We start from the raw sequence: 19906 nt of genomic DNA, 5'->3' as shown, positions 1-19906 counted from the left end.
TATGTGAATACACATCAGCAGTGTTAGAGCAGAAATATTACATCACTCATCATATTATGTTGGTGCTCATGTATTTCCCATCCATTTTGCTAAAAGCTTACTAATTTGTTTAATTGAATTTATCTAGGCAAAACATTCATTCACTTCAAAAATCATTTCCAACTAGCTAGAATTTGAATTGTCAATAAGTATGTAATATTTCCCTAATTAAATTAGAGGTAAGATTATCATGGAAAGGCCTCTTTAATAACTTTTTCCATGATGCTGTTAAGGTTCTGAGATGATTTATAATATTAAAAAAAAACATCATTCTTGAGTCACAACCTTTGATATTCATTTCCTAATATGTGTCTTTCCCTGTTTATCAACAGTCCCTTTTTTACATTTCATTTTTAATGGAAGTAAGCCACACTACTCTTTTTTTTTTAACCCTCACAGATGGTGATGACATAAATTTCTGAAATGTTAAAAAGGGGGGGGGGCACCAAGTCACTTTCTTAGTTAGGAACTAAAGGAAGTCACCTGAAAGATGAGCCTAGAAACATACTCAATAATTTTATGATTATAAATATCTCAAATATAAATTTTGAGGAAAATATACAGTTAAAATGTAGAAATCCACACCATGATTTTTATAGAACATCATTTTAGTTATTAAGTGGTTATAAATTAGCCATTCATCATTGACCCTTCTAAATTATGTAACCTTTCCAATTATCATTTCATCTGTTTTCTATATAAAAAAATCAAAGAAATTCAAGATATGGAAAAGACATACTGAATGAGGATCTGAAACTGATTTGGTAGCTTTAGAGTTGACATGATCTTGGCCTGGTGCAGCTCATTTTGGAAAGCTGCCTCAAATTTCCCCTGGTTTTGAACTTTTTTTTTTCCTTACCACTTTCATCTAGCAAGAAATCATCCTGGTAACGGAACTTCTCTGGTCCACATGCAATAAAAATGTCATCGTCACCAAAAAAGTCCTGAAGGCACATCACCTACAAGAGAAAAGCATTGCACTCAGCAAGGGGTCAGCAGAACAGCAATTACTACAATGCACCAGCAAGTCAACATCTGCATGAAACCACTTCCTGTCTAATGTAATCAACAGGGCAGCTTCTCCACAGGAATTTCAAAGGAAGGTCTCCAGCATCTGTTACTAGTAAGAAACATGTTTTATGTTGCAGTTGTGCAGGAAGATGGGGTAAGGAAAATAGAACTATTAACTGTCACATTTATTACTTGATGTATCAATAGGCTCAGAGGTAATATCCCTTTATTTTTATAATAGAGAGAATGAAGCAACATGTGGAAAAGGAGCACCCTTTTTTCCTTCTGAATATAATATTCCTTTATAGCAATAAAAGTCAGCATATGATTTCAGCAACAAATATGTTTTTTTAGTAACTGATGCCATAATATGTACATGATGTTCACTGGGGTGACAACAGAAGAAAAATAGCTGTATCATAACATGAATATAATTATATCCTTTAGACCCCTTCTACATCTAGTTGAGACAAAAATGTAAACCTTCAGAATAATAGAAAAATAATAGAAAAAAGACAGTTATTACTGAGATTTAGATATGCAGACGAAGATAACTATATGCCCATTACTCAAGATATGCTCAAATTTAAAATGCTCATGTTATCCAACTTCTCATAGTCATGTAAAAAGAAAGTTTTTAAACAACCTTTTGATAGTTATTCAACCTACAATTCTTCAATAACTTTGAGAGCTAAATGCCATTTTTCAAGTAAATGTGGTCAAAATGAATAATTTCAAGCATATTGATCTCTGTCTTTGGACATACGATGTACTATTTTGTTCACAATGTGTATAATGCCAACACAAGGCACTGTAAACACTGCTGATTTCTATCTCATTTCAATTTCCTGTCACCATTTGGAGCAAATCCTAAAGCAGCCAATGAGAGGCACACATTCAGACTGTAGGAAACAGACTTTCTAATAGCATTTCCCTTGGATATCTGAGAACCATAGTCAAACCTTCCTGGGGTGTTAGAATTTTAGGCTTGTGTTTACTATTAGGTCCTCCCTTGTTTGTAGTTTCATTTGCAGGGTCTCTCTGGGGTTCCACTCTTTATCAAACCTTGGTGACACTATCCTGACACATCCAGGAGCTATAAGACTTACAGTAGTAAGGTGGGAGAACAAAACATTATTTAAAGTCCTTAAATGCAAATATGTGTAGGTTCCAGATAGTTTTTACAATTAATCTCTTATTTCCAAATAATCACTTGGCTGTAGTTTTAAGAATGAAATTTCTATAACAGTTTGATAATAAGCATTAAGTATGAATGAGGTACTACCGTGGTCGTCGGTGCTTACTCTGTCTGTAGGGCTTGACAACATAGGTGACGTAAGAGGAACATTGTAATTATCAAGGAAGATGGACTGAGGGTCTTCAATAGCAGTGTCAGAAGCTCCAATCTTATGCTCAGGTTAAAAACATGTTCTTTGCATTCAGAACCTACTGTCTATTTTACCACTCTCTTTCATTCTGATTCCAGTCATGACCCTGTTCATCTTTACATTCAAGACACAGCTCCCCTACCCAGCTTTCTTGGTCAGTGTTGGTGTCATCTTATCCAACCTCATACAGGCCATTTTCATTCTATCTGCATAAATCTGTATTGTACCTATATATACTAGTTAGCATATAGAATGTACATAGAAAATGAGAAAGACATAGTCATTCCCTCAGGCAAAAAACTGTGAACAATTAACCCTAAAGAGCATATTTCCTAAAGTGTGTGTTGTTAATAGTTTCTGTGCAAATAGACTTGGGAAATACTGAGTTTATCAGATATAGACAGGTGACTTCTGAAAACAATGTGCTAATGTATATCACAACTCCAAAAAGGAGATAGAAAGATTCAGTATTTTCCAAAATTATTTGATTCCAGAACTCTTTTCTCATACAGCAACCATAGGTGAAAAGAACTCTGTGAATACACAAAGCAAAGAACAGCTACCCACTCTCCTCGTAGGCAGCATTATTTCTCTAGCTGTTTGTTTTTTTGTGTTGTTTTTACTAATGCAAACATTTATAATGGGCCTACTCTGTGCCAAACATTTGATGACAAATTTCTGATAGATGAAAAGTATTGTTTTCAAAAGGAAATTGTCCTTTCTTTCTATGTATTCTCATCACTTGCATTTTAGAACATCAGATTGCTAAGCAGATTACATTCATATATGTGTATATGTTCTATGCTACTGCTAAGAGAGCAAATAATACAGGGTGGATCAAAAGTAGATTTACAGCCCTAGCCAGTTTGGCTAAGTGGATAGAATGTTGGCCAATAGACTAAACTGTCCCAGGTTCAATTCTTGTCAAGGGCACGTACCTCATTTGCCAGCTCGACCCCTAGTCCTGGTCAGAGAGTATGTGGGTGGCAACCAATTGATGTGTTTCAGATCAATGTTTCTCTCTCACATCGATGTTAGAGAGAGTCCTTTCCACTCTCTCTAAAAATCAGTGGAAAAATATCCTCGGGTGAGGATTACCAATAACAAAAAAGTAGATTTTTAGTTGTGAGTACACAAAACAGAGCTTATTGTTGAATTATTATTACTGAGGCCTGATGCATAAAATTCATGTAAGAGTCGCAGTCTGGGAGCCCTCGGAGGATGTCCAACTGCCTAAACCAGCAGACGGATATCCTTAGCACAGCTGTGGAGGTGGGAGAGGCTCCCGCCACCACCACTGCGCTCGCCAGCCATGAGCCCAGCTTCTGGCTGAGAGGTGCTCCCCGCTGTGGGAGTGCACTGACCACCATGGTTCAGCTCTTGCATTGAGCATCTACCCCCTGGTGGTCAGTGCACATCATAGCAACTGGTCATTCCACCATTCGGTCTATTTGCATATTAGCCTTTTATTATATAGGATTATTTTCCATACAAATAATTGTAAGCCTACTTTTGCCCGACCCTGTATTATCAAGACTATAACTCGAATAAGTAGGTTGTCAGCCAACTGCTTTCCAACATGTACCAATGATCATCCTCCAAACAAAGAACAGAATAGACAACCATCCAGCTTGGACAGTTTAGTTATAATTCTGTAGGAAAGTGGGAAATGAAACATAATGAACTTCTGATGTTGTTTCCAAATCCAGGATTCCAAGAACATAAAAGAAATGTGGTGATTGCTAAGGAAAAGTAACTGTCATCACCCAGTACAAAACAATAAAGAAAAGTCATTTCAGTCTCAAGCAACATGTACTCATTTACCTCTCAATGTTCAGTGACTGAAATCAAAGAATTTGTTGAACTTTCAGAAACTGTGATGTTTTCTGTGTTCTCTGCTCTGGTATCATTTAGCAATTTCTCTGCTCACAACCTCCCACTAGAGAAAGTGGGTATGGTCAGTAGATGAAATTCAAATTTATAAAACTCCTTCTTGTTAGAAGCCTTGGTAAAAGACTTGATAGCAGAAGTGCCTTCAACTCAAGTTTACAATAAAGAAGGATTTAGAATAGTCTGTGCACTTCAGTTATCTATACTCACTCTGTCATTGATCTAAAGGTAGCTATACTGTATTCACTTTACACTAAAGGTAGCTATAGTGTAACAAAAAAGAATCACAGAGAAGCACTTACAACCATTTTCTCCAGCACACTGGTGTGCTGCAAGGATTTTTAAAACATGCAATACCTGACTATTTAGTCAGGGCACTGACTTCTTTTCCCTTAGATTGTCAAAAAAAATGACAATAGCCATCATGTGAATGAATAAAAATTATACCTATTTTGCCCTGGCCGTGTTGCTCAGTTGGTTAGAGCATCGTTCTGTACACCAAAGGTTTAGGGTTTGATTCCTGGTCAAGGCACATACCTTGGTAGGTTGTGAGTTCAGTCCCTGGTTGGGGCAAATACTGGAGGCAACTGATAGATGTTTCTCTCTCACATTGATGTTTCTCTCCTTTTCTCTCTCCCTTTCTCTCTAAAATCAATAATAAACATATCCTCAGTGAGGGAACCAAGATGTCAGCATAGGTTAATGCTGGTACTCGGATTCTCCCACGACCACATCAAAATTACAAGTAAAATACAAAACAACTATCATGCAGAACTGCCAAAATGGAAATCCTGAAACTAGAGAAGTAAAGAAGCACATTGAGACTGGAAGGAAGGGTGGAGGTGTGGAATGGCTGGTCTGACACCCACTTGTGGTGTGTTTTTAATCAGGAGGGATATCTTAGTTAAGGAGGCCTCCAGGGAGGAGGAAAGGGTCCCAGCCCCACACCAGACCCCTCAACCCACTGTTTCTGAGCCAGGAAGAGAAATTCCCGTAACTTTGAGCTATAAAAACCAGTGGTGATTGTGGCCGAGTGACACAGAGACTACTGGAATCCCAGGAAATTTTTCTTAAATATCCAGCATATGGACCTACTTGGACTCACTCCTTCTGGGCTCCAGCACTGTGTCAGCAGCTTGAAAGAATCCAGGGACATGTGGGAAGGAACTAAATTTTCTTGTATCAGGGCAAGGACTTTGGAGCAACTTTCTCCTAGGCAAAAAGGCTGGGACTTCCCCACTACAGAGATGACTGAGTCCCCATCAACCTGGCCGACACAGTTCTTCCCACCCTAGTGATTCCCTAAGATCCCATCCCCCCAATTTTCAGCTTTACCCAAGTTGTTTGCAGTGTCTTTTACATATGAATGGCCTGTTCTGGCTCAGGCTTCAGACTTTCCTAAAATCTCTCAAACAAGCAGCAGCTAGACGCATGTGTCTCCTATCTCTCTATAAGTGGCCCCCAGCCTGGCACTAGCAGCAGCTTGCCAAGATTTACAGCTTGGACTCTCGGGCATCTCTAAGCCCAACATAGGTTGCAGTCATCTGTAGAGTGCTCTGTAGCTCATGCCAGGTGGCCCCAGGCAGAGCACAGGTAGTGGCTGACTTTGCACCTCCCAAGAGGCCCTAGAGCCAGTACACCTGGTGGACAGCTTCAGACCACACTAGATTACAACTCTACTGTATCCATGAACAACACACTCAAGGGGTGGACTCAGTGAGCACCAAAGCCCCACTGAAGCAAGTCCTGCTCCATAGGGGTGTCTTCTGCACAGCAACTCTTCCACTGTAGTGGCAACTGGTCCTCACAGCCAGTTGGCATGGAGGTCAATTCCTCCCAGTGACAACAACAGCAATCAAGGCTCAACTACAACAGGACAGTACACACAGGGGTGCAGCGGGTGCAGCTAGAGTGCCAAGCTCAGGTGACTGGGGAGGTTGAGTCACTGGACCCTACAGGACACTTACTACACAAAGACACTCTACCAATTTCAGGAGACATATCATCTCTATCTAATACATAGAAACAAACACAGGGAAGCAGTCAAAATGCAGAGACAAAGAAACATGTCACAAATGAAAGACAGAAGAAATCTAAAAACAAACAAACAAAACACACACACAAAAAAAACCCTAAATGAAATGGAAGCAAACAAAGTGCTAGCTATAGAGCTCAAAACTATGGTTATAAGGATGCTCAAGGACCTTAATGAGAGTTTCAAGGAACTTAGTGAGAATGTTAAGGTACTTTGTGACAATTTTAGGAAAATTAGTGAGAACATCAAAGACATGAAAAAGGACTAGTCAGAAATGAAGAATACACAAACTGAAATGAAGAACAGTTTACAGGGAATCAACAGTGGAATAGAGGATGCCAAGAATCAAATCAGTAATTTAGAATATGAGGAAGCCAAAAAACACCCAATCAGAAGAGCAAAAATAAAATAGAATTCAAAAATATGACCATAGTGTAAGGAGCCTTGGGACAACTTCAAGTGTACCAGCATTTGCATCATGGGGGTGCAGGAAGGAGAAGAAAGAGAGCAAGATATTGAAACCCTATTTGAAGAAATAATGACAGAAAACTTCCCCTACCTGGTGAAAGAAATAGACATACAAGTCCAAAAAACCCAGAGAAGTCCCCAACAAGAGGAACCCAAAGAGGCCTGCACCAAGACACATCATAATTAAAATGCCAAAGGTTAAAGACAAAGAGAGAATCTTAAAAACAGCACGAGAAACGCAGTTAGTTAGCTACGAGGGAGCACCCATATAGCTGGCAGCTGATTTCTCAACAGAAACTTTGCAGGCCAGAAGAGAGTGGCAAGAAATATTGAAAGTGATGAAAAGCAAGGACATATAACCAAGATTACTCTATCCAGCAAAGCTATCATTTAGAATTTAAATCAAATAAAGAGCTTCACAGACAAGAAAAAGCTAATGGAGTTCATCACTATCTATCTAACCAGTATTATATGAAATGTTGAAGGGTATTCTTTAAGAAGAAAAAGATAAAAAAAGATAAAAATTATGAACAATAAAATGGCAATGAATACATATCTATCAACAATTGAATATCAAAATAAATGAACAAGGAATCCAATGTACAAAAAAACCCCTGATGAATAAAATAAAACCCAAGATATGGAAACATGGAACAGACTGATGAATCTCAGAGGGAAGTGGAGAAGGAGTCAGGAAGAGGTTAACTAAAGAACTTATATGTTTATGTCCATTACACATGGACACAGACAATAGGGTGAAGGCCTGGGGTGGTGTGGGATCTGGGTGGAAGAGGTCAAGGGGGAGAGGTCAAAGGAGGGAACATCTGCGATACTCTCAACAATAAAGATATTTTTTTAAAAAAACATATCCTCGGGTGAGGATTAAAATATTATACCTATTATTGTGTATCAGATTGGCAAAGATATACATTTTTTGGTGTACTGCAGAATTTTAGTAATTAGTTTATGTGTGCCACTAGATGAAAAAGGTTTAAAATCACTGTTCTAGGCCAATTATAATTTGTGCATTTTCCCTTACCAGCGGCTCTCAACCTGTGGGTCGCAGACAATGAAAATACATCCTGCATATCAGATATTTACATTACGATTCATAACAGTAGCAAAATTACAGTTATGGAGTAGCAATGAAAATAATTTTATGGTTGGGGGTCACCACAACATGAGGAACTGTATTAAAGGGTTACGGCATTAGGAAGGTTGAGAACCACTGCCTTAGGCATTACTGTACTTTCTGATATCAAAGGATTAGAAAAGGTAGAGAAATGTAAAACATTGTTTTGAATAATGATCTGATTTTTACTTATCTATGCAGTGTTATTCCTTTTAAATTTTAGATTCTCAGAATTAAATATGATAACCAGCTTTCAAAAGAGTTCCATTTATGGCTAAAGAAAAAACATGCTCTTCCCTGGCCAGTGTGGCTCAGTTGGTTGAGCATTGTCCCATGCACCGAGAGGTTGCTGGTTTGATTCCAGGTCAGGGCACATGCCCAGCTTTCAGGCTCAATCCACAGTAGGGATCATGCAGGAGGCAGCCCATCAATGTTCCCTTTCTCTCACTCTCCCTCTCCTTTCCCCTCTCTATAAAATCAATATAAACATCCAAGAAAAAAACACAAGCATGCCTCTTGCTACAAGGAGATAGTGACAGTTGACCTATTCTTTTATTAAATCTCTGCACACATGTTGGAAGCATCCATCAAAATTTGCAAAAACACAGATATCAAGTTTGAGAAAAGAGAGAACTCCAACTTATCTTCTTGACGTATACTTATTCTTTTCAGAAAAAAAGGCTGTTCTTTCCTACTAGTGTGGTTTTTGGTATGATTTTTTTCCCCATTAGGTGTCCTCTCCTACCTAACTCTTTGCCTATTGAAATTCTTGCTCTAACTCAAAGCTCACTTGAAGATTCAAGCGTTATCTTCTCTATCCACTCTAATACAAAGTGGCTCACCTTTGCTGTGAACCCTTAGTGATCATTCAATAAATGTTTATTGAACACCTATTATTTGCCAGCCACTGTGCTAGGCCTTGAAAATACAACTGCCCTTATCCTTAACCTATTTTTTTTTCTAGTGTATATGTGTACAGACTCACACTCCAAAGAATTCCTATCATACTGCTGTGAATTAGTAATTCAGCAGAGTACTATGTATTAGTTTCCAGTGGTTTTGTCATAAGCTTGAAGGCAGTTGGATGAGTTGCAGGCCTTTCTCTGCCACCACCACTGAATTGGGCAAGTCAGGAAGCCCCAGTCAGCTATCTTGAAACATGTCATATTTGTTTTTAAAGATCCTAAATTTAGTACAGGCAGAGACAGTGTCTCCTATTGGGTATGGTTCTTACACAAAACAGAGACATCTGATCTGGCACCATTTCACAAGAGCACAGACTTGTTGCCAAAGCCTAGGTTCTTAATTAAGCCAATTTGACCACCTACATGTTAATTTGTTCCTCAGTGTATCATATCAACTGTTTTAAAGATTAGATGAGTTAAGACCAGGAGTCAGAAGATAATAAGTCCTCAATAAATTTTAGCTATTTTTTATTAGCCCAAATGTATTTTTACTTCAAAATCAATATAAATCAAATGCATACCTAACACAGGCACACCTTGGAGATATTGCGGATTCAGTTCTAGACCACCACAATAAAGCGAGTTGCAACCTTTTTGCTGGTGGAGGGTCTTGCCTTCAATTTGTAAAAAACACAACCCCTATGGAGCACAATAAAATGAGGTATGCCTCTATAAACAAAAAATTTAAAAAACATAGTATGTAGTTCCTGGTCACTGTACCAAAGGCTTCTTTCCTAAGTAGATGTGGAGAGAATGTAGTCTATGGGTGCCCCTTCTCACTTTGGGAAGAGGGATTTTATTAGTATATATTATTTTGGTGAAAAACATACTTTGAATTAGTATCAGAGAATTGGTGCAAAGCTGGTAGAAGTTACTAACATGAAGCTGGCCATGCTTCTGATTTTTATTAGGCTTCCACCAAAAGGATGCTGTGAAAATCATTTGCAAGTAGGTTCACCTGCTCTCACAGGTATATAGAGTCCTATGAACCATTGTCTTTACTCAGGGCCTCTTGGGATTTGTCACCAACTTTTAGTTTTTTTGGAACCCAGAGGTTTGTATTCCTCTAAGAAAACTCTTCTGTCAAAATGCTCCTACATTAAAAAAAAAATTTATTCATATTATATGTATTTCATAAAGGAAGTAATCAGTTTATGGCCTGCAATGCTTAATAATCCATCAATTTCCAATTCTAACTGCTGCTATGATTATTATAGGAAATCTAACTCCATATAAAAACATCCCATTTACTGCATCAGAGTTTATCTCTGATAGTGCTTAGCATAATGCCATACCCACTGTATCTCAAAAAACATGGTTGATTAGAATTGCCAGATGTGATGAAAAAAGCCCTTGAAAGGAGATCAAAATACCTGGGTTCTGAACCTAGATTTTCCATAATCATTGTAATACTTACGTTTCTTAATTTCTGTTAGCGATAATTTCTGTATTAGCTCTCATATGTTTTACCACAATAATTATATGATGAAGATATAAAGATGAAAATTCTTATGATGTGATATAGCAATAAAAATAGTAATATACATCAGTACATCTAATCCTCTCTTCTATGAAGAAGACAGACTCTATTTGGCAATAGTTTGATGTAATTACTATCCCTATTTTACAGATTAAAAAATATACCCAGAATAAACAGAGATCAGTAGGAATTTGAAACCAAGCCAGTTAGAACTTAAATTCAGATTCTTAATTATTAAGCTGCAGAAAAACAAGTCTATTCAAATACATAGAAACTTATGTTTGTGTATTATAAATGTCAGTTAATGAAACCATTGTAATAGTTTATAGTAAAAAATGTCTAATAAATTTTTTAATGAAAATTTAATTCTTTGACTCAAAACCAAACCAAAACACACCATATTCTATGTTCTGACTCTCCTTACTTGAAATCTGAATTTACATATTTTCCATTTAACTTGTCATTACACACACTCCTCCTGGGAGACTAAGTTGCTTTACAGGAAGAAGTAAAAACACAGAGACAAATATGGACTTCCTCTCCTCTGAGCTTCCGGTTTGCGTTGTTCTGCAAGGGCAGAGATTCAAACAAAAGCAATAATAGCATCTGCTATTTCTGAAGCAGGACTGTGGAATCCATTCCCTCTCATTGTAATGAGATCTCCATGGTGACACTGATGTCAGGGAGCTGGGCAAGATTTCAGCAGTGCCCACAGGGCAATATTTTCTTTACAAGAGCGCCCTCTACCAACAAAACACGGGATATCTTTTCAGTCAGGTCCTCTTTTGTTCAGAGCCACAGCCATTATGACTTCTTCAGGTGTCTCTCAAGATGTTTAGATAATAAAATATTTTACTATTAACATTTTAAACAAACAATTGCAAAAATAAAAGCCAAGAAATTCAGTCCACTTATTGGAATAGTGGAATTCTCGAGTATGACATATCTTTTCAGTTTTAATTTTCTTTTAAAAATCTTTATTTATAATTCCTCATTCTTAAAATAAAAAAGGCTTAAATGTTCTCTTATCCACACATTAACGAGATACTTTTTACCAAAAAGAAATGATTGTATCTTTGTTTAAAACAGTGGCTCTCAACCTTGGCTGCACATTAGAATCACCTGGGAATCTTTTTAAAATCCTGATTTCTGGGCCTCATCCTCCGGAAATTCTGTTTCTTTGTTACTAATGCTGTGGCCCCACCCCATAACAAAGCATAACAAAGAAACAGAATTTTCGGAGGATGAGACCCAGAAATCAGGATTTTAAAAAGATTCCCAGGTGTTTCTAATGTGCAGCCAAGGTTGAGAACCACTGATTTAAAAAAATCCAGTCACCTGTGTTTTTAAGGCACCCGAAATCAACTTTCTTCTTTCTGCACAATTTGTAATAAGACCATTATAATTAGTTTTCAGTAAAAACTTGGCACACATGGGTTACCTCATCCTGCCAAACTTCATTTTGAGGTTTCTCTTCCAATTTCATTCCATACTTGGTTTCTTTTCTCCACTCAGCATTGAGCATTGTTATGCCAATAGATAATATGTTAATAATTTTTCTGTTCTATGAGCACATAATCCCATACATTCCTGGTTCTAAAATACATTAACACCAGAGGCCCGGTGCATGACATTCATGCACTGGGGATGGGGGTCCCTCAGCCTAGCTTGTGCCCTCCTTCAGTCAGGGACCCCTCGGGGGATGCCCCCGCTTAGGTGGGGAGCAGGCCTAAGCCAGCAGTTGGACATCCCCCGAAGGGTCCTTACTGCTGCCAGAGGAGAGGGAGAGGCTCCCACCACCATCGCTGCACTCGCCAGCGGTGATCCCGGCTCTGGCTGAGCAGTGCTCCCGCTGTGGGAGTGCACTGACCACCAAGAGACAGCTCCTGCATTGAGCGTTTGCCTCCTGGTGGTCAGTGTACATCATAGCAATTGGTCATTCCACCGTTTGGCCAATTTGCATATTAGGGTTTTATTATATAGGAATACTTATAGCCAAATATTAGGAATACTAGAGGCCCGGTGCACAAAAATTTGTACACTCAGGGGGGAGGGAGGACCCTCAGCCCGGCCTGTGCCATCTCGCAGTCTGGGACCCCTCGGGAGATAACGCCCTGCTGGCTTAGGCCTGCTCCCGGGTGGCAGAGGGCAGGCCCAATCCCTAGGTGCAGCCACCCTCAGTCACGCTCAGGATAGGGCCGATTTGGGGCTTGGGGTACCGCCCCTGTCACACTCAAGGCAGGGTCGATGGGGAGGTTGCGGCGCCACCCCCTGTCACGCACAGAGCAGAGCCAATCAGGGGGTTGGGGCGCTGCCCCCTGTCACACACAGACCAGGGCCGATCAGGGGGTTGGGGCCCCGCCACTCTCACACTCAGGGCAGGGCCAATGTGGAGGTTATGGCTCTACCCCATCACACACAGAGCAGGGCCCGTGGTGGGGGGGTTTGGGCGCCCCACCCTGTCACCCACAGAGCCGCAGGGCTATCAGGGTGTTGGGGAGCTCCCCCCTATCAGGCACAGAGCTGGGCTGATCAGGGGGTTGGGGCGCCTTCCCCTGTCATGAACAGAGCAGGGTGCATAGGGAGGTTGTGGCCCCGCCCCCTGTCACACACAGAGCTGCAGGGTGATCAGGGGGTTTGGGCTCTGCCCCCTGTCACATTGATCCTGGTGCCAGGAGGCCTCTCAGCTCCACTGATCCCGGTGCTGGGAGGCATATTACCCTTTTACTATATCGAATAGAGGCCTGGTGCATGGGTGGGAGCTGGCTGGTTTGCCCTGAAGGGGGTCCTGGATCAGGGTGGAGGTCCTGCTTGGGTGCCTGGCCAGCCTGGGGGAGGGGATGATGGCTGTTTGCAGCTGGTCACACACCCTTCAGGGTGGGGGTCCCCACTGGGGTGCCTGGCCAGTCTGGGTGAGGGGCTGAGGGCTGTTTTCAGGCTGGCGGGGGGCTGAAGCTCCCAACTGCTTTTTTTTCCTTTTTTTTTAATTCTGGGCCAGCTTTAGCTCTGGCTCCAGCTCTGAGGCCACTGCTGCTGAAAGCAAGTATCTGGTTTGTTTGGGTTCTATAGTCGAAACCTGTATCAACTCCAACTCTGAGATCCCGGCGGGCTGAAAGCAGGTTTCTGGGGTTTTGTTTAGCTTCTATATTTGTAACTATGTTTCAAACTGCAAGCTCAGAGGCCTGCAAGGCAGGCAGGGAACGTTAGTTTCCTCCTTCACTGAAGCAAGCAAGCCTCATGATTATAAGATTTCTCTTCAGCTAGTATGAAGTGGGTTATTCAGGATGATTTTTTTTAATACTAACATTATTTCTCCTCCTCCTTCTCCTTCTCCTTCTTTCCCCTTCCCCTTCCTCTTCACCTTCCCCTTCTTTCTCCTTCCCCTTCTTTCTCCTTCCCCTTCTTTCTTTCCCCTTCCCCTTCTTTCTTTCCCCTTCTTCCTTTTCTTTCTTTCTCCTTCCTTCTACTTCTCCTTCCCCTTCCCCTTCCTCCTTCTCCTTCTCCTTCTCCTTCTCCTTCTCCTTCTCCTTCTCCTTCTCCTTCTCCTTCTCCTTCTCCTTCTCCTTCTCCTTCTCCTTCTCCTTCTCCTTCTCCTTCTCTTTCTTCTTCAGGTGTAAAGCATCCTTCTAGTACCAAATAGTGAACAGACACCTTGGGTCTGCCACTTAATAGGTGTGTGACCTTGGACATCTGTATAATATCTTCAAACCTCAGATTTCTTATATGTAAATTGGGTTACCAATGCTTATTTGTAGACTTCCTTGAGAATTCATGAGTTAATGTAAAGTGCTCAGCACCATGCCTGGCCACAGATGGTGCACAAAAGGATAAGTGGCAGCTACTACTAGAACTGGCATTAGTGAGGCACAGTATGTCACTGGGCCAGGCATCAGTTTGAGAAATCTGGGCCTATTATTTAAGAATAGAATACTAAAAACCCTTGGAATACATGGAAAAAGTAGAGTTTAGTTCAGAGGCCTCCAATAATTCTGATCTCTTACCAATTTAACACAACCTCAATCCCATTCCTGTGCTTGGTTTCACCAAGTAAGACATAGCTACTATTGTTTACCACATATCTAAAATAGCTTACTCCACTCACTTCAGCAATTAAATAATAGTCCAAGAAAGTGGAAACTATCACAGTCATCTTTTTGGAAAGTATACAAATAATCTGTGATCTGAGCTCAGAAGCAAATGTGGGTGCTATGATCTGAATGGCTGAGTCCCCCAAATTTATATATTGAAATCCTAATCTTCAGTGCAATAGTACTGGAAAGCAGGGCCTGTGGGAGGTGATTAGGTCATGGGATTAGTGTCCTCATAAAAGAAGCTTGAGAAGTTCTCTTGCCCTTCGGCTATGTGAGGTTATGGCAAAAAAATGGCCATCTAGGAATCAGGCTCAGACAGTGAATCTGCCGGTGCCTTGTTTTTGGACTTCCCAGGCTCTAGAACACGAAAAATAAATTTCTATTGTTTATAATCCACTCAGTCTACAGTATTTTGTTATAGCTGCCCTTATGGACCAAGATACACAATGGGTGTTCAAGATGAAGGGTAGGCAAACCCAAGAACTGGCTTATTGGACTACCCTGATTAAAGCCATTGTTTTCAAAGTGAAAAAAGAGTTAATAATATATGCTATTGCTTAGGGGATCTTCTAAAATATCCATGTAAATAAGTAGTTAAGATTGTGGCTTGGTTTCCAATTATGCAGAAACACTGACTATGGTCTTTGGAAAAAGTAGAAATAAAACTATTTTGAGACGTATCAAGCCATTGACTCCAGAGCCTTTAAGAACACACCAGGAAAGGAAAGCCCCAATGAGAAAATAAGGTGCTGAGAGATAATACATAGTTATCTGTTTAATGTTTGAACAGTGATGTTGGATATAATGCTACCTTCACATAACTCTGAGACACACTTCAAGCTCTCATTACCAGTGCCAAGTGTTGTAGTTGTCCACAGTGGGTGTCACAAATGCATGACTAGCTGGTGCCAGGCAGAAATACAGATGGGAAAATAACTATTAGTAGTGACCATGGCAAACTGGACAATAAAAGTCATGTCTAAAGTGAGCAGTACCAGACACTGTGCCCTCCTGTGCTACTTTATTATTTTATTTTTTAAATAAGAATTGTTAAATATCCCCCAATTTTAAAAATATCCACAATACCATATAAACCATACAAAAGGCTCCTCTGGCCTGGATTCAGAAACATCTACATAAAGCTTCCTAAAAATAACTATGCCTTCAAAAAAGATTAAGGAAAATTTATTCATTTATAAATGTATATTTTCTGTCCTTGTGTCAGGGTCATTACTCAGGAATTGCAAAATGAAAGATAAATAAGTGACATTCTGAGAGGCCCCTCTAACATTCATCAACCTAGAAAACACCACAGATAGGACAGGTTTGAAGAAAACTAAATTTAGAACAGAGCAAAAGAGTCACTAAAAAGCTAGGGTACAGCACTGCAGTGGGTTGTTTCTTGGCTTGTGTGTAAAATTAGGAATCGTGCATCTCAAAGGTTGGAATTCAAATCCAGAGAAACAAACTCAACCCAGAAAGTCAATGCAAGGAGACACTTGCAGATATAGTTTATCTGGGTCAAGAGTTCAAAATGTTTTTAAAGCAACTAATTGGTCTCAGTTTTGTTAACTCTTACTAACTCTTAACATGCACAACAGGGCCATCCTGGTGCTAGGAATCTCCATCCTGATGTTTTCAAGGAGCCTAAGACTAGTGTAAAGGCCTACTATGTGCCAGGCCCCAAGAAATCAATCATTGCATTAATTCCTCCCATGAACCTTTCAGTAAACCCGCATTTTTTAAGGTTTTGCAAGAAAATCACAATCCAAAGAAATAATATATATTTGCAAGATAAAAACATAAAGGCAATAACTTTGCCTTTTATGTTCTCATGCACTGACTTGTCACTTGAGATTGCACGTAAAAACATGATATTACCAAAGCCATGGAAATATGCTTCTGTCTAGAATATTTGTAAATATGATTTGACATTAAAGTATGGAGTAGGTTGCTTTAAAAATTTCTATTTGTAATCTATGTGTTGAAATTTATAGTTTCATATTAAAAGAGATTTGTATACAATTTAAATTGGTCTTCTCAAATAAATTATTTTTTAAACACATTACCATAAAGCTATCTCAAAAATGATTGTTACCACTGTCACCACCACTGATACAACCATTAGCATCACTGCTATTGCCACTCCATCACTATCCTTGCTGCCACCACCATTACCACCATAGGACCCCCACATAAAACATTGAAGTTTTTTGTTTGTTTGTTTGTTTGTTTTTTGTTTTTTTTAAAAAGAGCTGAAATAGACAATGGTGGCCAAATAGGCAGCAGTGTCATGTACCTTCTCCTAGGGCCAGGCCAGAAAAGCAACTTAATCAGAGAAAATCCACCCTGAATTAACAAATTAGACACAGCTGAGGATACAATTTTCAATAAGGAAGGCAGAGGATGCATAGAGAACACTGCTTGCTAGCCATAACCCATGTGGAACCACTACCATGCCCCGGCAGTGAGTGGTGCAGTACCTCTTGGCAGGCTCCAAGATGTCTGCAGGGAGTGTGTGCCACCAGAGTGAGTTTTTGCACCAGGCCTCCTCACCAGCCTGCTAGGACCCAGAGTCCTAGGATATGGTTCCAAGACCCTGCAGTGAGTGCAAAAGAAGGGGAAACCCTGTGCCCCACACCCACCCTGGGCCCCAGAACCATGCTAACAGCCTGACTCAGAGCCACTCAGTGCCCAATCCACCCCCAGCCCAGGGACCAGCTGTCCGGGCAACCTGAAGCAACCCAGAGCATGCCCCACTCCAGGCCACAGGGACTCTCTGAGTGTGTGACCCAGAGCAATCTACACCCCCTCCATATGCCCCCAGGACAGTACTTCTGGGGCCATCTGGAGCAACCCAATGCACACCTCACCCTGGGTGACAGGGGAGCGCAGACTGAGCCACCCAGGGCAACTGCCCTGCTCCACACTGAGGAAAGGTGAACTGGAGCAACCAAGTGCATATCCCACTCTAGGGTGCAAGAAAGCAGGTCTGTGTGACCCAAAGCAACCCATGCCCACTCTACTCCAGGCCAGGATCTTGCTGCCAAGGAAACCTACTAATAACCCAGTGTATGCCCCACTTAGGCCACAGGATAGCTCTGACTGTGCTACCAAGAGCAACCCAGCACATGCCTCACTCCAGGCCATAGAAAAGCACTGCTGGGGTCACCCAAAGTAAGCCATTGTGCCAAGCCAGGGGCCACAGGACTGTGCCCCAACAAGCCCTGGGTTCTGGGGATGCACAGTAATTGCTTGCAAGAGGGCTATAGGTCCTCACAGGGAGTCACACATCAGAGGAACTGTGCACATGCTCCCACCACCCTGAGCATCTGAAGCAAACAACTAAAGAACCAGGTCCATTGGAGAAGGGGATACAACTCAGAACAGAGATGATAAAGGCATGAGACTCAAAGCAGACCCAGCCTCTGGGCTAATGTTTTCCAGACCATTGCCTTGATAGGGTCTTCAACCTCTCAAACCCAAGCAGGAGTCCAGGGCCAGAAAGAGGCAGCAAAAATGGGGAGACAAAGAAACAACCCCCCAAGGAAAGAAAAAGAGGCATCACCAGAAAATAACTAAATGAAATAGAGGCATGCAATATGTCAGAAAAGAGAATTCAGAATAAGGTTCACACAGTTTGTAAACCAGATGGATGAGAAAATCAACAATTCATGTAAAAATCAAAAGTAAATAAAAATGATATAGCTACAATAAAAAAACATGATGTAAGATTCCAACAGTACACTAGAAGAAGCAGAGGACTGAATTATTGAGTTAAAAGATAGGGCAGAAAAACACACACAATCTCAACAGCAATTTGAGAAAAAAATTAGAAAGCAGGAGAACCTAAGGGCGCTTTGGGACAACATGAAACAAAGTAACATAGATATAATAGAGGGGCTAGAATGACAAGAAGAGGAGCAAAGATTATAAAACCTATTTGAAGAAATAATGACAGAAAACTTCCCTGATTTGGGGAAGAAAAAAGTCATACAAGCACAGAGTCCCAAACAATATCAACAACAACAACAACAAAACAAACCCACAATGAGACACATCATAATTACAATGGCAATGTTAATGACAAAGACAGAATCTTAAAGGCTGCAAGACAGAGACAGTTACCTACAAAGAATCTCCCATTAGATTATCAAATGATTTCTCAACAGAAACACATCAGGCCAGAAGGGAATGGAAGAAAGTCTACAAAGTGATGCAAATCAAGGGACTAAATCCAAGAAAACTCTATCCAGCAGGGCTATCACTCAAAACTGAAGGGGAAATCAGGAGCTTCGCAGACAAAAAAAAAACACAAACAAAAACAAAAAACAAAAAAAACTAGGGGCCAACACAGCAATGCAGGAAATGCTAAGGGGACTGTTGTAAAAAGAAGAAACAGAAATGAGAAAAGGAACAAAGGCATAAAGAATAAAATTGGCTACAACAAATACCTATCAATAATAACCTTAAGCATAAATGGACTAAATGCTCCAATCATAAGACATAGAGTGGCTGAATGGATAAGAAAACATGACACATATTTATGCTGTAAACAAAGACCGACCTCAGAACCAGGAAGTCACACAGACTGAAATTGAAGGCATGGAAAAATATTTTTAAGGCAAATGGAAATGAAAAAAAAAAGTGGGGCAGCAATGCTTATATCTGGCAAAATAGACCTCAAAGTGAAGGCCATAACAAGAGATAAGGAAGGCCACTTCAAAATACTAAAAGGATAGCACAAGAGGATATAACTCTGGTAAACATATATGCACCCAATGCAAGAGCACCCAAATACATAAAAAAAACCTCCTGATAGATATCTAAAGAGAGATCAAAACAATACAATCATAGCAGGAAATTTTAATACCCCATTGACATAACTGGAAAAATTCTCTAGACAAAAAATCAGCAAAGAAGCAGCAATCCTAAATGACTCACTGGATCAGATGGACTTAATATCTTCAGAACATTTCACCCCTAAGAGACAGAATGTACATTATTCTTAAGTGCCCATGGGATATTTAAAAAGATAGACCACATAATGGACACAGGCAAAGTCTCTTCAAATTCAAGAAGATTGAAATCATACCAAGCATCTTCTCAGACCACAATGTTATAATCCTATCTAATAAAAGAGAAATATGGTAATTAGTGTACCTCCGCTCCCCTTCCCATTGGCTAATCAGGGCGATATGCAAATTAACTGCCAGCCAAGATGGCGGCCGGGAGTCCGGCAGCTTGAAGCAAACATGAGGCTTGCTTGCTTCAGTGATGGAGGGAGTGCCTAAATGACTCACTGGATCAGATGGACTTAATATCTTCAGAACATTTCACCCCTAAGAGACAGAATGTACATTATTCTTAAGTGCCCATGGGATATTTAAAAAGATAGACCACATAA

The 19906-nt window shown here is 40.3% G+C and overlaps 1 protein-coding gene across 1 annotated transcript in view; it reads right to left on the bottom strand.

Annotated features, from left to right (window-relative positions):
- Window positions 1-807: 807 nt before the first annotated feature.
- The window catches only part of LOC102772611 (serine/threonine-protein kinase DCLK1), a 274904-nt gene continuing 255805 nt past the window's right edge, over window positions 808-19906 (bottom strand). The window contains exon 4 of the mRNA XM_006752677.2: window positions 808-998. Coding sequence (XP_006752740.1) covers window positions 810-998 — 189 coding nt within the window. The 3' untranslated portion in view covers window positions 808-809. The remainder of the gene's footprint in view (window positions 999-19906) is intronic.

This window comes from Myotis davidii, unplaced genomic scaffold, assembly GCF_000327345.1.
Source record: "Myotis davidii unplaced genomic scaffold, ASM32734v1 scaffold810, whole genome shotgun sequence".
NCBI lineage: Eukaryota > Metazoa > Chordata > Mammalia > Chiroptera > Vespertilionidae > Myotis > Myotis davidii.
This window is presented reverse-complemented; position numbering and strand designations above follow the sequence as displayed.